Below are 19,829 nucleotides of genomic sequence, written 5' to 3'. Positions count from 1 at the left end.
TCGCTTGCTTTTTATTCGCTCTCAAAGCCATATATATGTAATTTTTATCATCGGTCATAATTCAATGGCCAGGTACTGTATAAAAACAATTACGTGATGAGCGTGGAATATACGGTTACGGGAAATCAGTTCACTGAGGGATCCGAGAAAGACGATAAATAAATAATTAGCACATAAAAATTAAAAAATCAGTATAAGTGAAAATTACAAAACCAAAGTTGACTCAAAATTTCATATGTTTTTGTCGATACCAATCTCATCTATCGATCTCCATCATCTCCAGATCATCTATGGGATTTCCATAGAAATATGGAGTGACATGTGTACACTATTTTTACACTATAATCATTGATTTTTACCTTTGAAAAATAAATTGAATGTATTGTTGCGAATCGGAAACTTCGCGAACCGACTGGCAACAATAGCGAGCGAATGAGATGCTAAAATAAAAACATGAATTCGCCTTGATTACGTCAGCAGATGGTGGGCAGTACTCGCAAGGAAGATAAGAGCTGCCAGATCTAGAAATTAAGTTATTAAGCACATGTATATAAGCAGAGGTGCATGTGCATATGGAACCAAGTCTTAAGTTAAACGAGTAAGCGAATAGACGAAAAGTAAAAACGTGATTCACTAAAGCAAGTGGTGTTGACATTAATTTGTGACTTTCACGTGATAGTCCAGTGATCGAACTCAGAGGACGTATGTGATGTGAGGGATTTATTTAAATTTGAACGCAACAAATTTGTAACAGTATGTTATATGTGTTCTGGTTATTATTATATAAACAATTAAAACTATCAGTAATTTATTAAAAACATCCAAAAAATATTGATGGATTGTTCATAGACATTGATGTTTTAGTTTTGAACAACATTGGTATTCAAATATTCATGGTTTTTTGAGAGAATTTGCATTCCTTCCGCTTTTCGGCTGAGGTTGGCGATTGGCGGTTGGCTTCTCTTTGTTGTAAGAATTAAAGTAGAAATTATTAACTGAATAAAGATGTTTCGAGAAAAGTATGCCTTAAAATCTTTATAAAAGCAGCGTTATGAGTTTGATGGGCTCTGACAATAATATCAACAGAAAAGTTGGCCATATCTAGTGTGAAAGTATTCGAACCTGATTATGGGAATGCTTCCCTTAATTTAATTAAACCTCTGCCGAAATTTAAGGAGATGCAAAACGTATCTTGCCCAGCGCACGTGGTATTCCTGTATTGAAGGTAAAACCTGCACCAGAGCAACTAAGACTGCTACTAAATAAAGAGATAATAACAATTAATAACGTAACATAACATAACATAATACAACGAATGTTCAAGCGACAATGCTTTAAGCGTACAGGGTTTGATTGAAAAATAATGAGCCTTCCCGCGCGGAGCGTCTGCCAAGCGATCAACCGAATCGGCTGGTGGGGGAAAATGATCGTTGGACCTTCCCCTTCCACTAGAAACCGGTCCCAGTTCGCTGGCAACAGCGGTGCAGTCAACATCGCTCCGCGCGTGAAAGCTGGTTTAAAAGTGTGGTAGGATTTTGCAGTAGCGAAAATGCAGCGATCGTTGGAGCAACGTTACTCGATCAAATTTTGCGTAAAGCTAAACAAAACGAGTACCGAAACCATTCGGCTACTCAAGGAAACTTACGAAGACCAATCTCTGTCCAGTGCGTAGGTAAAACGGTGGCACAAGTCGTTCAAGTCGTCGAAGACGAACAGCGATCTGGAAGGCGACCCAAACAAACGAAGATGTGAACCGAGTGCATGAATTTTTGAACATTGACCGTTGTGGTAGTTTACGTGAGCAGAGTAAACGCGGCATTTTACAGAGAAGTGCTCCTTCGGCTGAAAAACCGCGTGTTCGGCCCGACCTCGTCAACAATTGGACCCTTCGTCACGACAATGCACCGGCGCACACCGCCTTCCGCTGCACCTCTGCATTCGCCAAGATGGGGAGTCCGGTGCATCCCCACCCTCCCTACAGCACAGGCCTGTCCCCTCCGGACTTCTTCTTGTTCCCGCGCCTGAAAAGAAAGCTTGATGGGAGGCGTTTCGACTTCATCGAGGCGATGCAAAAAACTGTGACAGCCGAATTGAACGCGATTCCGGCGGACGAGTTTAAAAAATGTTTCCTGCAGTGGAAGGATCGCTACGACGCTCAAGGGTCCTATTTCGAAGAATATTAGTTGTATAAGCCAAAAGGTTTAATAAAATTGCTTAAAAAAAATAAGGCTCAATACTTTTTAATCAAACCCTGTATATATATTTCTGGCCTTCGTCGCCCCTATGCGATCTAAAAGCCTGATCTCCCCACTGTTTTGTCAATTACATGTATACATGAATTGGAGACAATTCACGAAAATACCGGAACATCTCAGAATTAAGATAAGGAAATATTAATATTGCTTTTAAAATAAAATCGGTCATTGGTGAGAGCAGAGAATTTTAGAGTTGATATTTTATATGAAAACTAACGTTTTAGCTCCTTTTGTGGTGATATTGGGTAAGGGATATAGGGCATAAATTTATATAAAAGGGGAATCTGAACTACATCTATTCATGTGCATATGGCGAGAAAAAATACGTTGCATATCCTGCTCTGCCGTGAATACAGTATTGCTAGATGAATATTCTGTCCCAGAAACTGTCGAATCTCAATTTACACAGGTAATATCAGAAAGTTTGCAGGATTTTGCAGAACCAGGATTTTGCAGAACCAAACAGGGCACTTCCCAATATTTTCACTTTGTTGACCGGTCACGGGCTAACTTTTGTTTTCATGCCCAAACGTTGTTGACCGATCACATGATAATCGCAACTTTACTATGTAAAAGACGGAATAATAAGAAAATCAACCTCTGCATATACTATAACTCACCAGTTCATGTGGTAAATAAAAAAAGGCTATTTATTAATGATATTACGAGTATACCTGCTTTTCATTTGCCAACTTTCTTCTGTGTGCTGATGATTTGAAAATATTTTCTGCAATTAGAAAAAATGAGGATGTTCCTACCATATATACCTGGTATGCTTCAAACGGAAATTAATGTGCTCGTCCGCTGGTGCAGTAACTCTGGCATTTCTCTATGTATGTATGTATTAAGACAGGTTTTCAGGTCCCTTTCGCCAACACTCAAAAAGTTTTCCAGTCATTTATAGCATTGATAATACTTTACTTTTACCTGTTCATGAATTTAAGGATCTAGGTGTGATCTTTGACTCCCATTTTTCATTCAACTGTCACATTAACTTTATTGTATCCACTTCTTACTCAACCTTAGGTTTTATACGGCTTAATAGCTCGATGTTCTCGGACCCCTACCCAATTCAATGAGATCTCGAGTTCTATACCTCTTGACTTATCGGTTTCAAAAAATGAATTTTATAGATTTTTGAACTCTATTTTTAAATTTATTTAATAATTATCTGTAGTAATTTAAGCTCATATTAGATCTAAGTGGTCTGTAAAAACAGTAAACATGATTTATACTTGAAATAAACGAAAAGAGAAATTACGTACGGTAATTGACTACAGAAAAGGATCGAAGGTAGTAGAGTGATCTGGTCCTCCTTGAGAGAATTTTTGGGTACACGGCTGACAACCTAATTCCATACAAAAACAACAAACTTTGTCATGGAAGCAGAAACTAAGCCTCGAATCAAAAACGGAAAACCTTCTTGACGACCCGGATCACAAAACAAAAGGACACAAAATTATTTAGTTCCAATTTTCGCACTTTATATCAAAATAGAGCTCTTCAAAATTTGGCTAACGCTATTTAACCGTACAAAGCGACTATCGTGGCAATACAAGAAGTTAGATGGAAAGGGCCAGGAACTATGCGCAATCCAAAATACGACTTTCACTTCAGCTGCAACTCAAAAAACTATATCTTTGGAATTGGCTTTATTATTTCAAAAATAAGAAAATAGTAAAAATTTAATTGGTCTAATATCGTGGTGAGAGACGTGTTGTGCGTTGAGATGAAAGGTGTGTGGTGTTTTCAATTTTTGTGTGGGCAAACTCGGTGTGGTGTCTATAAAGTCGATGTTTTAAAATCCCTTACTGCAAATCTTTCAAATCTCAATTGTACTAAAAATAGTCAAGAGTAACATTTGCACCTTCTCATCTCATTAACATTCTTCGAAATTAGTACTCGAAAAAAGCTCATTTAACATTTACGCCTTCTTATCTCCTTAACATTCTCTGGTTAAACTTACCATATTTTTTTAAGTACTTAAAATTATATGGTGCCCATTGCCTGGTTTATTAAAAGAAAAAGTACAAAAGTGGCTTGAGAGTAGCTTTCACCTTACTTGTATAACTTATTTTATTTGCTCTTTTTTTTATTTATGCATACATACATTTGATATGAGTAATATTTGTGAAGAAGCTAAATTCAAAAAGTTAGGTCCTATTTTTCAAAGATTTAGCATATTATGCTTTTACGCGTAATACCTTGCATTAATTTTCATCATGTAATATAATATTAATGTAATATTTATCAGAGCAGTCAGAAATAACACATACTCGGGAAACATGGAGAAGATCTCAAATTTATTACATGATTTTATGCGAATGTGTCACCATCAAAGAATTGTGAAAATTAAACAATAATAATAAATTCGCTTATTTTCGAAAAATACAAATATTCGCTTTCCCTGCATATACAAGTATATTCTTAGATACACAGATGCGCTTACAATTAGAAGATAGTATCCATATACTTATACATAGTATATACAGTATAATAATTTTCACTATCTAGTCAAACCGCTTCAATATACGTAAATAGTTTTCAGTTGAGGTTTAAGTTCAGGTGGAATGGTTGGTGTTTCTTCCGATTTTTTGGCAACAAAGCGTTTAAATCGTCCACTAAATTGCTTCCGGAGACCTTTTAAGCTATGTTTTTCGTCGGTAGTGTCTAAAGCCTCCTAAAAAGAAAAATGTAGTTTTAATTATGTGATTTATCTATTATTGTTTAAAGCAGAGCGACTAAAGGTGCCTGCTAACAAATGTCATAAAAGGTTTAATTTATTTGTTGAAATTTACAAACAAGGTAAAACAAAACGAATAATTCCTCGCAATCTTGGGCAAAGATATGAAATTATTTGTACTTTTTTATTAGCAATATGCCAATATTTGTATTTAAATGTGCTTATAAATATTATATATGTAAGAAAGTTAAAAATATCCCATGTATAAATTAATAAGGTCCTCAATGTTGGTATATTTTAAATTAATTTTATTTCCCCGCATGTGCAAGGGCAGTCTGATCAGACGGTTATTAAGCAGTTATGATTAATTATTGTGGAAGCTACCCTTATATCTATCTTTAATGACCTTGAAACCTTGTTATAAAGGATCTTTCAAAAGATGCCTAGATGAGGTTTTAACCATTGAGAAGGCGAGTTTGAATGAGAAACGCTGTTTGGCGCGCGTGAACATTTTGCTCACATTACTTTCCCGTAAAATTATTATGCCTCTAGCTTATGTAGGCATTGTATGATAGTAAGTTTAGTATTGCAAAGTTAGTATTGTTAGTTAGTAGTATACTTGTATTTAGTTAGTATTGTAGGTAGTATTGCTAGTTAGTAGTATTGTAAAGTTATTTTGATAAAGTACTCGTAATAGTTTAGTTTCTAAAAAATAAATTTATTTCGGACTTTCAAATTTTAATAATTGCTTTTATCATAACACTAGCAAACCCGGCCCCCTTCGCTGGGCACACTAAAATAGAATAGATATGGTTTAGAACAGAAAATATATGATTTTCATATTATTTATTTCTTTATTCTTTATTCAATCGCTTTGGCGTAAACAATATTTTTTTGTTTTTCTATTTGTTTTTGAGTAAATCTTCTTCTTCTTAATTGGCGCGATAACCGCTTAGGCGATTTTGGCCGAGATTAACAAAGCGCGCCAGTCGTTTCTTTCTCGTGCTAACCGGCGCCAATTGGACACACCAAGTGAAGCAAAGTCCTTCTCCACCTGATCTTTCCAACGCAGAGGAGGCCTTCCTCTTCCTCTGCTACCACCAGCTGGTACCGCATCGAATACTTTCAAAGCCGGAGCGTTTGTATCCATTCGGACGACATGACCCAGCCAACGAAGCCGCTGGATCTTTATTCGCTGTGCTATGTCTATGTCGTCGTAAAGCTCATACAGCTCATCGTTCCATCGTCTGCGATATTCGCCGTTGCCAACGTGCAAAGGTCCAAAAATCTCGCAGAATCTTTCTCTCGAACACTCCAAGCGTCGCTTCATCGGATGTTGAGTAAATATAAAATATAAATTGAAGAACAGGAAAAAAGAAGATTGTTTTTAAATTTCAAATCAACGCATATGAATAAACAATCGTCTTTTTTCCTGATCATCCATGAATTTTTCGTTTCAATTTATATTTTTTATTAAGCATTGGAGCTTTTTTAACCATTATCCATTTATATTTTTCAAAAAAAAAAAAAAACGAAAAAAAATTTTTTTTCCACGAACACATAATTTCATTCGGATTTCACATTAAATTCTCAAATTTCGTAAGAAATTATTCACTGTTCCAAAATCCACTCCAAAAAAATTCACAAACAATTTTTACATGTTGCACTTACGTTTTTTCCTTATGGCATCCAAATCAGAAAGAAATATTGACACATTGTAACTCACACTGTCAATTTGACAGTTCAGTTCCGCCCCAAGCGCTAAAAAAGTAAGCGACATTATGGCTGGTTCAAAAGAACGCTGTACCCGTTGCCAGTGCTCCGAATTACAACCAAACTTTACGAAACCCATTTTCAATACTCACTTAACAATGTGCGTAAGTTTGGTTTAATTCGGTGCAAAGACACGGCGGGTCCACGTTTTGGCATATATTTCCAGACCCTAGTCATCAATAGGTATGAAATTACCCCGTATTAAAGCACTTATCAACAGCTTTCATTTGATACCCATATTGTACATACACAACCAAAGGTTACCCGGGTCCACGTTTTGACCTATATCTCGAGACCCCAGTCAAGGAGCGGCATGAAAAATACTCTGTACTAAAGCATTCACCAACAGCTTCAATTTGATATCCATATTGTACAAACACATTCTGGGGTCCACGTTTTGGTCTCTATCTCGAGACCCTAGTCACGGAGCGGCATGAAAAATACTCTGGACTAAAGCATTCACCAACAGCTTCCATTTGATACCCATATTGTACATACACATCCGAAGGTTACCCGGGTCCACGTTTTGACCTATATCTCGAGCCCTATTTCCAAAATAAAATATAATCCATGTTACTCGTGGATGATGTAGCTTTCGAATGGTGAAAGAATTTTTAAAATCGGTCTAGTAGTTTTTGAGCCTATTCATTACAACCAAACAAACAAACAAACAAAGTTTTCCTCTTTATAATATTAGTATAGATAACCATAAATAAGAGCATTAAGCATTAGATGAGATTCTTGTTGAAGTTGTTATCGACGCAAGTTGGAACACGTTTTCTGGTCCGTCTCGGACACAATGCGTAAAATCTAATCCGTTCAGAGGATTCTGAGTTGCTTAGTTTTTCTAATACTGGCCTATTATTTCTTTTAATGAATTTGGAATGCGTTTTTATAGGCTTCATTGCAATTTTTCAGAAATTAACTCCAAATTTATAAATAACACGGTGTGACAAAAAAAAAAAATTAAATATACTTTTATGGAGACCTAGCACGATTTGTGGCTATAGAAAAACTAAAAAAAATGGTATAGGAGAAATTTCCAATACACCCCCAAAATCTCATTTTATGGCCATAAAACCGTTTTTCAGTAGGTTGATGTGAACAATCCCTCCTAACTTCGCCAATTTCCATCCGATTTCGAATTTGTTTTTTTAGTTCGAAAGAAGAAAAACAATCCTTTTTGACAGTGTGTTGACATTTTTTCTGAAATGACAACTGACGAGACTGTAGACGGAAGTATTCGGAATTTTTTTATTTTTTCTCTATTTTTTCAACTTTGACATCATTTTTGCGATATTATCCGATATTGAGGATGTTTTTTAGTAGACTACTGTTATAGTGAATTTAATTCTGCGTCGAATGAGCTATATTTGACTGTAATTGAATTAAAATTCATAGAGTTGTGCGAGTTGTGCGAGTTTTAAGATTTTATTTTTTTACTAATTTTATAGCAAGTGTCAGTATAAACACATCATCAGTACGAAACAGTACAGGTTTAAAATTTTAAAAGATGTCGGGAAAAACTAATCTTCATTTCAAAAATGTTTGCTAGACCTGCTCCGTTTATAAGAGTCATCACTTGTTTTACGTTTCAAGGACCAGCAGTAATCAGCAAGCATGTTGATGGAGTTCTTCCCTTGAAAACGTTTTTCGATGACTCTAGCAAACATTTTTGAAATGAAGATTAGTTTTTCCCGACATCTTTTAAAATTTTAAACCTGTACTGTTTCGTACTGATGATGTGTTTATACTGACACTTGCTATAAAATTAGTAAAAAAATAAAATCTTAAAACTCGCACAACTCGCACAACTCTATGAATTTTAATTCAATTACAGTCAAATATAGCTCATTCGACGCAGAATTAAATTCACTATAACAGTAGTCTACTAAAAAACATCCTCAATATCGGATAATATCGCAAAAATGATGTCAAAGTTGAAAAAATAGAGAAAAAATAAAAAAATTCCGAATACTTCCGTCTACAGTCTCGTCAGTTGTCATTTCAGAAAAAATGTCAACACACTGTCAAAAAGGATTGTTTTTGTTCTTTCGAACTAAAAAAACAAATTCGAAATCGGATGGAAATTGGCGAAGTTAGGAGGGATTGTTCACATCCACCTACTGAAAAACGGTTTTATGGCCATAAAATGAGATTTTGGGGGTGTATTGGAAATTTCTCCTATACCATGTTTCTTAGTTTTACTATACCTACAAGTTGTACTAGGTCTCTATAAAAGTATAATTTCACTGTCGCACAGTGTAATCTACGCGTTTATACCAGCAATATTAATAATTGTAAAAAAGCGTATCAGCGAGCAGTTCCAAAGATCGAATGTGTTTCCTTTATTATAATAGGTATATTATAATTCCAGGTTTGACTTGTCATCCACTTTGTCGCCTCCATCGCCTGTATGAAAAGAGGATAACATATATAAGTACAATTGTTTCCCTTCTATTTTATACATATTTATACACTTATATTTTGCCAAATAAAACTTCCGCCTCGCGGCATTTTCATCAAGATGAAATGATGATTAGCACCCAACTTGATGTAAGAAGGTAATTCCGTGTCACTTTGATGATTAGCACCTATACTTTATTTGACGAAAACATAAAATCTTCTTTCACCTTGTCCTCGTCATCCAAAATTTCCTCCAACAAACACGCAATTTGTGAAGTATATATGAAGTATGCCATAGTATATATTAATTGACTTCCATTATAATGTTAAAAAATAAACCTAAATAATTGTAAGGATAAGTCATGTGCGTTAATTACAAACAAACAAAAAACACAAAATACTAACGTAGTTAGGCGAGCAATGAACAAAATGCCGCATACGACTATATACGATCAGCCTCTTTCTTTAATATCTATTCGTACCATGATGGAAAGAATAATGAGATGGCGCCTGTCGTTGTACCGTTACTTTGCTCTCAGCATATTTGGCAATGAGCTACGTGGTTTTAGCACCAGTATGGCCAGATTACCATTTTCGTAATTTGATGTAGCATTTTTTTTTTGTTATTTAGTCTTTCTTTCGCTATTGCAGTATTTCCCAGCTTTGGATATAAAAACGCACTAAAATGCCCATTTAAAGAAAATAAAAAAAAAACGACTTATTTGCTATATTTCAGGTTATTTAACAAAATAAAATACTCTTTTTGTAAAAATGTCGTTTTGGTTTTTTCAGTATTTTCTGGTATTTTTTTGCCTATTTTTACTATGATACTCTTGATGCGCTATATCCCACTACGCATTGAGGACCGGACGAAACGATTACACCTTTATGGTTTTAATTCGCATTCAGTAAATTCAAACGTTTTTTAAAATGTGTAAAAAGGTTTTCAATGTTAGGAAGTGTTGAAAGAAGAACATTTAATATTCTTGCATTAACTTAACAGGAGCAAAAATTAAATTTGCCCTTTCAAAATATCAAATTTTATAAGAACCAACAAATTTTCATTAAGACTAAAATCTTCTCAGAGTGACCTTTTTTAACATTCTTTTGTTTAATAATAAAGTTTTTTTTTTAACTTATAGTTTCGGGAGCTTTAAATTAAAAATAAGAAACAAACACCAAATTAAAAAATTTCGCATATTGATATACATATAAAAGGCACTAAATTTATTGCGAAGAGCAAATGGTTAGCAACACTGCACAACTTGGCAAAAGTGGTGTCACGCACTCTCTGATGGGCGCAATTTTGTTTTTATTATTCTTGTATTCGTACACTAACCGCTTCGAATTATTGCCACACAGGAAAAGCATTTACTTAAGGCACTCAGAGTCGTTATTTTAAAGTTAATCTGACAATTTTCCAATTGCGTGAGCAAATTGCTCATAGCACGCCGGAGGGCTAAAATAAAACACATAAAAATTAAAATTATTTCTGAAATTAATCGTGTGGTTTCTTCTCTCCGACAATTTTGTTTGTTGACAAATCCATCCAGTGTGAAATGAGCTTCATCACAAAAGATGAATTTGCAAGAAAAACCAAAACAAGTATGAGAACCCATTCACGAAATTTTTGCGTTGGTGTGTTGGCTTCAATTCATGTGCTAATTGAATTTTTAAGCATGCAGTTGCAAATCTTTGTGTAAAATCTGCCAACCAAACGATTCAAGATCCTCGAGATATCGATATTGAATGTTGCTTAGCAACACCTTGCGCTGCAGTATCAATATTCTCAACACAAAGTCCAGTTTTTGGTCGTTAGTCTTTCTCCTATCTTCGCCAGAACCAGTTTCTTGAAATTTTTTCACCAACCTTTGAATTGTCGACTGCTTCGGACGATTATTTCCATAAAAGAAAACGCGAATTTCATGATATGAAATATCAACCATTTTCACAATAAGCTTCAATCATTTCTTTACGCATAAATTTAACGCTTAACAAATGTCAAAGATGACATAACGAAGATACCGTCTAGGATTTATTAGCTTCTGACATCTAGGCGTCACCACAATTTTAAAAGACATTTTCGGATAGTTATTCCTAGAACTTGAGAACTTAAAATGATAACTGAAAATAGAAATATATTTGGGATAACTTTTTTTATTATAATTTGGCAGATAATTTCACTGCATTTATTTTTTTAATATGAATATGACATATATATGTCCGCACCGGCTACGAGTTACACAGTCTACTCGGTCGGTCCAATTTTTGATTAATTTTTCAAATAAATCTGGCCGTATGGCAACAATGGAGTTTTGGATATCACAATAAATCGATTGTTAAGCGCTCCGTTGGCAAGTTGCGTCTACCTTTTCGAACCAAATGTCGTCGATGTTAACTGAATAATTAATAATGGAAGCAAAAATTCAGTCAGCATGACTCGTTAGCGCTCGCCAGTTATCTCCTTCCTTATTTCGAAAGAAACAAGAGCCGATGATGCCGCCAGTGCTCTGCGAACTTCGCGAACAGATACATTTTTTTCAAAGTAATACACAATATGGAAGCGTGATTCTGGCGTTAAACGATTCACAATGACTTGATATTATCAGCTGTCAAACAATAGCTATTGATATCGATAGTTCTCATGCAGCTAAAAAAACACCCGGTACGAAGGCGAACAATTTTTGGCTTCATTCTATTATATCATTTCGAGTTATATACCATTCGACTTTAAATGGTAACAATTTCCGGGGCGGTTTGCATTTGCAATTTCGATAAATAAATCCCATCAATAGCTTCTCCTGGACTTAGTTTTTAGTGCTTATTCTTTTCAGTTGCACTTTTTCCTTCTCCAGCGGGTTTTCCGCTGCAGCACCCACCCACTGGTGTTTCCATGTATTAGTTTTTTGCTCCGTCTGAGCCTCCTATGCGCCGAGCTTTGGGGCAGTATGTCTTCGGCCCTTATTAGCTCTCTGGCGATGCATTTTATTAACGGCGTGCTGCATAGCTCCGGTTGCACTTGAGGCGTTCCTTTCATTTCCTCAGTACTAGCGGTGAGAAGATTGCTAAGTACCGATTGTGCCTCCTCCGGGGATCTCCGAGTAACCAAGCTCCTTCCAAAAGCTCAGCAGGTGGCTGTTTCATCGTGTTTATGAGGAGTCATCTCAACCCAATGTACGTGGCCACCAAAGGTGGCAACAGGCATTGAACGTATTGTGAGACTTGCCAAGTTTTAGTGGGACGGGGAGGCAGAGAACCCTTCTGTGAGTCGTTTCAGTTACACTCTACTTACTAAGATCACAGAGATTCAATACCACAGCCCAATCGCAATCTTCTTCAACTCCAATATGCCGTAATCAGGATCTTACTGGAATCTATCGTGATGACTCGCAAGCCCCTCCACATCATTAAAAAGATAGCCGCTCCTAACATGGAGAACAGACGCTGGCCGGGTAGCCGCCCACTATGAGTCAGTCGCTCCAGGATTTTTCTGTTGATCACCATTCTCGTGCATGGTAATGGAGATACTGTTTTTTTTTCTTTTTATTGAAGGCGGCGTCGAATCGCCTTTAACACGGAACCTCATCGAAATAGCTCTTATAGCGCCTTCTCTTATGCCGCGCTCTCCGTTTTTGACGCTTAAGGTAAGAGCGCACTCTGAGGGCTTCTGTTCCTCGTGGTACTGAAATGAAGTCTTCGGTCAGACCTTGCTCCCGAAGACACTACCAGGTGAGCTCCCCTTCTCAGGGACGACAGGCATACCTTACCTCGGGCGAATTCTAACCCATGACCCGCTGAACAATATCTGCGACATGATAAAGGATTGATCTGTAGTCGAGCGTCCGATTCTAAAACCGCATTGATAATCTCCCACGATCTTTTCTGCATACACATTTAGTTTCTCGTGCAGTATGCTTGATAGAATTTTGCAGCTCACGTTGCATGACATGTGGTTACAGCAAGACGGTGCCACATGCCACACAGCACGCGTAACAATGGACTTGTTGGGAGGCGAGTTCGGTGAACATTTTATTTCACGTTCGGGACCTGTCAATTGGCCACCCATATCGTGCGATACATGCCTTTAGATTATTTTTTGTGGGGGATTGTTAAAGCTCATGTCTATTCAGACAAGTCTGCTTCAATTAACGCATTGGAAGGCCACATTAAAGCTTTTATATGTGAGATACCGGCCGAAACATTGGAAAGAGTATGCCAAAATTGGACTACCTGTAATCGGATGGACCAGTTGAAGCGCAGTCGCGGTCAACAATTGCATGGAATAATCTTCAAACATTGAATTATATGGACTGTGCTATCGATTTAAATACAAATTTCGTGCATTTTTCTGAATTTTACGCGTGTTTTTTTGAAAAACTTTCCTATAGCTCTTAATCTAATATTTTTTTTTTTTAATTTCGTTTCGACGTTTAAGTCGTTTTCCCAACGTTTTTTCAATGTAAATAAAATTAGCTGAAATCAGCATTTTAGTTTAACTCTAAGCTACCAATATAAAAGTAATATATATACTAGAGAAAATGCAAAGAGAAACAGGGGGAGAAAGAGGTTACTAAAGCGTTTTTCAGTAAGAGCGCTTCAACTTTTTTTTTGAATAAAACACAAACGGTTTGACTTTTTTAACTAATTTTTTTTATTATCGAGCTTGAACATATACATTTAAGTATGAAATTCGATTTCTTTTGCATGACCACCGTGTGCACTTTTTACGAAGTCCAATCGTTGAACCCAATTTTCGACCAGTCTTTTGCATAAATCGGCCGAAATTCCAGCAATTTCGCGTTCAATATTGGCTCTGAGCTCACAAATCGTCGCCGGCTTGTTACTGTAGACCAATGACTTCACATAACCCCAAAGAAAATAGTCTACAGGCGTCAAATCACACGAGCACGGCGGCCATTCGACCGGTCCATTTCTGGAAATAATGCGCTCATCGAACTTACTCTTCAACAAATCAATTGTAGCGTGTACTGTGTGGCTTGTGGCCCCGTCCTGTTGAAACCACATGTCGTCTAAGTCCATACCATTCAATTGCGGCCAAAAATAATCGTTTATCATGTCGCGGTATCGTTTTCCATTCACAGTAACGTGATGATTTTTTCGGGATGCAACGGTGCCTCATGAATCACGTGTGGATTGCTTTCTGTCCAGTAACGCATATTTTGCTTGTTGACAAAGCCATTGAGCCAAAAGCGAGCTTCATCACTGAAGATGATTTTTCGACTTTAAACTTTCTTAACAGAACACGCATTTTTATAATAAAATTCAATGATTTGCAAGCGTTGCTCAAGTGTGTAGCGTTCCATGATGAAATGTATACTAATGAAGTTTACAAATGACAAGCGAAAAATAAAAAATATTGCGTCGTTCGTCGTCCCTATCGGAAAAGAGTTGAAGCGCACCTATTGAAAAACGCTTTACATAAAGAAGTTTGTAACTGCCGTTTTGAAGCATTTAGTCGATTTAATCTAGTAAAGAATTCAGCAGTGTGACAGCATTGAAAAAGAACAATATAGGGGCTGTAAGTATAAGAATAATATTTTGTATTTTGAAATGACGGAGCATAGTTCAATTATGAAAAAGATAGCCAGGTTGGCGATATCTGATTATCTTGATATTTTTTATCTTATAACGAAAGATGATCAAACTTAGGTTTAAAATATATACATAAATCTGGCAGCATTGTTAAGAGCTAAATTTAATTTAAGTAAGTAAGTAACAAAGTATAAGAGCCTGTACAAGTTAAAATGTTACGTTAATCGGTAGACGGTAACATGTATGCTATAGGTTTTTTTGATCTTCAATGTTGTTTGTACAAGTTAAACGTGCGTTTAAAATCTGGAGCTGTGGTTAGATTGAAAGCCATTCAAGCCATTTGTTTGCATTCAAATGCAACACTATTTGATTGGGAGTACACTTTTCAAAGATTTTTGATAATCACTGATGGGCCTATAATTTGAGGCGCGTATATTTGAGTGAGCCCGTAGAGAAAAATAGTTTTAAAAAGCGCACCATTTTATAGCATAGACACATTTAACATTTTCATCTTCAGTGTTAACATCAGCTGATTGGGATACTAGAGTTGAATTAATCTTGTATTACGAAATATTTGTTTGCTTATTTACTCCTTTAAAATTTGCGTACTGCTCTGACAACCTTTTAAGCAACTCCCTGTGTACTGATCCTCGGATGTCGTGTCACAATTAATGAAAATGCATTGAATCATTAAGTCCAGAGGTAGCATATCCTACTTATGCGTTCATAATGCCTAGACACACCCATTTTTTACAAAGGTTCTCTGATACTGTCCCAAACATTCAGCGCTCGATATACATATGTATATTCAGCTTAACGACAGTTTCCCATGTTAGCTACATATCTAGAGTTCCCCTAGATATTTCACTTTCTCAGAAGGAAGTTGCAGCTAGGAAGGTTGATGAGACCTTCCTTTAATATCAGTAAAGACTTCCATTTACTCCCCTACTTCCAGCTGCAGTCCGACCTTTGTCACAAAGTCATGTACAGCGGAAATAAACAAGCAAGTCAATAATCTCTTCCGAAATAACTGCATCGAACCTAGTTTTTCTAATTATAATAATCCATTGATATTAGTCCCGAAGAAAAATCCAAAGTAGCCAAAAATCTTATTGTGTTTTTGTCACATTAAATCAATAAAAAACTAATTTCCTTTAGCGGGAGTCGTCGACAACTAAGGACGAACAAAATGTTTTTCAACAAAAGATCTGTGTTCTGGTTTCCACCAGATACCTTTACATCCAAACTCTTTGTAGGAAGGGCTTACTTTTGGTTTAAACGTGGCAACACTTCTTTTTCAAGAACTGTGTTAGAAGCATTTTCTGGTATTTCGTCAAACCAAGCGTATATGTACATTGACGAACTTATCCAAAGAATTCAACATCAAGTAATATTCTCCAAAATTTTGCAACCAAACGTAATTCTCTCCGCTGTTTAGGAAAGTATGTACGAGCTTGCATTTGGGCAATTAAAATCAACGTTAATCTGAACTAAAATTTGGCAACACCCAGATTTCAGTTAGGATTTATTTATTGGTGCCTATGCAGTTGCGGTTTTATTAAGTCTAAAACAACTTCGACAGTGTGTTTATTGCTCGTGTAAAGTAAACACCCGACGTACCTTTTATCGTCTCTCTGCGCAGCTCATGTTTTTTTACGAAGGGGAAGCATCGAAAGCCTAACCCAGTCAGTGTGAGACATTAAACCGAACTAAACCTCCTGCCGTGAAAGTACCGATCCCCCCGGTACAACCGTTAAGTATTTCGTTGGGAGATGATTTGAGTATTAGACTGTTACTGTTCTGATGCAAAACGCCACAAGTAACATCTGGTTGTTACCACCCACTGTTTATTCTTTTCATTGCTTTCTACTCCTACACGTACATACTATACGTACATTTGATTAAATGTAACCCAGTAGGAAAAGTAGAAGAAGTAGCAATTGAGAAAACTGTAATCTAAATAAGATAGATATGTTACTAGTAATCTATGATATTATAATAGATTCAACTACCAACCAATTCTATTCCAATATGTTAGAACCGAGCCTAGTAAGGTTTTAATTAATGGTAAACTGGAAACCCATTTTTGATATGTTCATTTTGAATTGGTAAGATTGGTATTCTGTTACCTGAGTATGCAGCAGTGACAATCTGAAGAAATAGCTTTCAGGCTAATGCCAAGATTGCCCCCGCCCCGTTAAAACCCTGGCACGACTCAGAAAACGCTCTTTATTCGTTGTCATTAAGTTGGCCGCGTATGCTTAGTTAATTTAATCCTGACTAATATCAATCTGGTTCTGAACACAATTCTTCATAAAAAGATTGTGTGAACCCTCGCATGGCCTCTCTATTTACATAGATAACCACGGGATCAAATAGGTAACTATGCATACGAGTAAAGATAACGGCTCTGAGGGGACCCAAAAATTTAAATATAGAACAATTAAACCCAAACGAAAACAATGAACTAATAAATAAAGAAACAGAAAATATGCTTGCCTCGGAGGACATGGATCCCTTCAGGAAAAGCTCACGGTTAGCTCATTCACCGGCAAGATCTCCCACAGAGCGGACAGTGCAGAAACAAGATCTGGGAACGAAAAACTTATTTAGCAAGAGAACAAGTAAGAGCCTCGTGAACATGCTAAACGAAAATGAATGAAATCTCCGTATCATTCATCAACCTATGAGGAACGTTATATTTTAACATAAAATCCCTTTACCACCGGGCTGCCTCAGAAATGAGTCGTTGCAACTCGAGCATGATACTCTACCATGAGAGTATCACACACAGTTCTACCAAGCCAAGAATTACAACAGATAATAGACGCAAAAAGTGGAAAAATTCACCCGGTGGGAACAGCAATCTACAGATTTTAAAACTTATGTGGGCGCCACATTAGGTAGCGAAGCAATAGTGAAGGCGCTTACTCATCGCATCATAATAGAATGCAAGGACATCGATGAAATGACCTCCAAGGAAGAGATGCACAACGCGATTAAATCTTTACCTGGTTTTGACGATTTGGAGTTGGCATATATAACTAAACTCCGAACAGCATATGCGGGCACTCAAACGGCCACCCTTAGTTTGCCAGCTAAAAGCCAAACAGCTAATGGAGATTGGCAATGTCAAAATTGGATGGGTCGTCTGTCGCTTGCGAGAACATGTCTCGTTACAAAAATGCTATAGAATGCGGCCACATGTCGCGCAACTGTGCTAGTGCATTCGATAGATCTAATCAGTGCAGAAAATGTGGTTTTGACGGTCACTTTACCAAAAGCTGCCAAAATAGTCCGAAATGTATGCTCTGCGAGACCGACAGAAGGGAGAACATAAATCATTTTATCGGTGCCCGGCATTCAGGAGAGCTCTAACAAATAAAAGTAAATGAGAATCGATCAGATAAACCTTAATCTTTGTGAGGCCTCCCAAGACCTATTATCAGAAACAAGAAATTAGAGCAGATATTGCCATTATAAGTGAGCCTTACAGGTGTGAAAACCACAGCACATGGGCCTCCGATAGCAAAAACTGCGCGGCCATCTGACTGTGTGGAGGGCTCGCTTTCCAAGAGAATCATAGTGCTGGTGAGGGGTTCGTGCGATCCAAAATAAATGGAATACATTTCGCCAGTTGCTATGCAAGGCCCAGTCTGACAACAGTGCAGTACGAACAACTTCTTCAAAACATTGCACTGGATTTTCCACTAGAATCCACTTTAATAATAGCGGGCGATTTCAACGCCTGGGCAACCGAATGGGGCAGCCGGCGTACAAATTAAAGAGGACAGATTCTTCTTGAAGCATTCGCTCCATTCGACATTACTGTTCTAAATTGCGGGTCAACTCACACCTACCGTAAGATGGGAATGGAGTCAGTCACAGATATTACCCTGGCAAATGATTTCCTTGCTCAAAAGATCAAATGAAGGGTGAGTGAGGGCTACACCCACAGTAATCATCAAGCTATCATAATGGACTTTACTAAAAGGAGGCTTAAAATTGCACCAAAGCTGACAGGTTGAAAGTAGAAAGGTTGATAGCGACGTCCTTAAATATATGATTGAGCAATTTCAACTCCCTGCTGGTTCTGCCGAGAATAGGACGAAACTCATAGTAGAAGGACTAAGAGAAGCTTCCGATGAAAACATCAAATCACTAATCTTGTGATCTTTCCCGCCAAAAAAAGCCATTAAAACTAGCAAGCAAGAAAGTTTTAAGAACCTTTGTGAGAAAGCTGATATCAGCAGCTGGGGTACGGCGTACCCGATGGTATTATCCAAAGCGAAAAGCGTACTCACACCCCAAATTACTTGCCCAATAAGGCTACACAAAATTGTTACTACTCTTTTTCCTCAAAGATCTGAAAACATTTTGCCATCCTGCACACAACACGAAACAGGTTACCTCCCTCCTGTCACAGAACAAGAACTCCAAGCGGCGTGTAATAAAATAAAGTCTAAGAAAGCTCCAGGCTCAGATGGTTTTCCAAATAGAGCCCTGAAATTAGCGATTTCCAAACGTCCAGACATATTTCAAGCTGTATTCTAAACCTGCCTTAACGAAGGTACTTTCCCGAAGAGGTGGAAGAAGCAAACATTTGTGCTTTTACTCAAGGGCAACAAAAAACTTGGCGAACCGGAGTCTTACCGACCAATATGTCTACTAGATACAATGGGAAAAATTCTGGATATTATTATTTGCCACGGATTGTGATCTTTCCCTAAAGATAAAGGAATTCTATACACATACTAGTTTGGCTTCAGGAAATGCTGCTCAAATGCGTGGTAGATTTAGCAACAGAAGCCGTTGAAGGTCCGCAATGGTGCGGCGGGAAAAAAGAGTACTGCGCTGTGTTAACCCTGGACGTTAGAAACGCTTTCAACACAACTAGTTGGCAAGGTATACTAGAAATCCTCCTAAAAATAGGGTCGCCTAATTATATTGACCATTATGAATAATTAAGAGCTATTTCACGGAGCGTAAACTGTGGTTTAAAAGCGACAAAGGCGCTGAGGAGTATATCGTGACAGCAGGGGTACTGAACATAAATAGCTGCACAAAAAACTAATAGCCGTCTATCGGCTAAGCGCTGTGCGGACTATCTGCGGCTTCCGCATAATGGAGAAACAAACTTCCATCTAACCCAGTCCCTT

The 19,829-nt window shown here is 37.2% G+C and overlaps 1 protein-coding gene across 1 annotated transcript in view; it reads right to left on the bottom strand.

Annotated features, from left to right (window-relative positions):
* Window positions 1-4,291: 4,291 nt before the first annotated feature.
* LOC129253290 (uncharacterized) overlaps window positions 4,292-19,829 on the bottom strand; it is a 41,659-nt gene continuing 26,121 nt past the window's right edge. The window contains exon 2 of the mRNA XM_054891596.1: window positions 4,292-4,935. Coding sequence (XP_054747571.1) covers window positions 4,780-4,935 — 156 coding nt within the window. The 3' untranslated portion in view covers window positions 4,292-4,779. The remainder of the gene's footprint in view (window positions 4,936-19,829) is intronic.

This window comes from Anastrepha obliqua, chromosome 1 (genome assembly GCF_027943255.1).
Source record: "Anastrepha obliqua isolate idAnaObli1 chromosome 1, idAnaObli1_1.0, whole genome shotgun sequence".
NCBI classification, from domain to species: Eukaryota; Metazoa; Arthropoda; class Insecta; order Diptera; family Tephritidae; genus Anastrepha; species Anastrepha obliqua.
The sequence above is the reverse complement of the archived record's forward strand: the minus strand, read 5'-3'. Positions and strand labels throughout refer to the sequence as shown.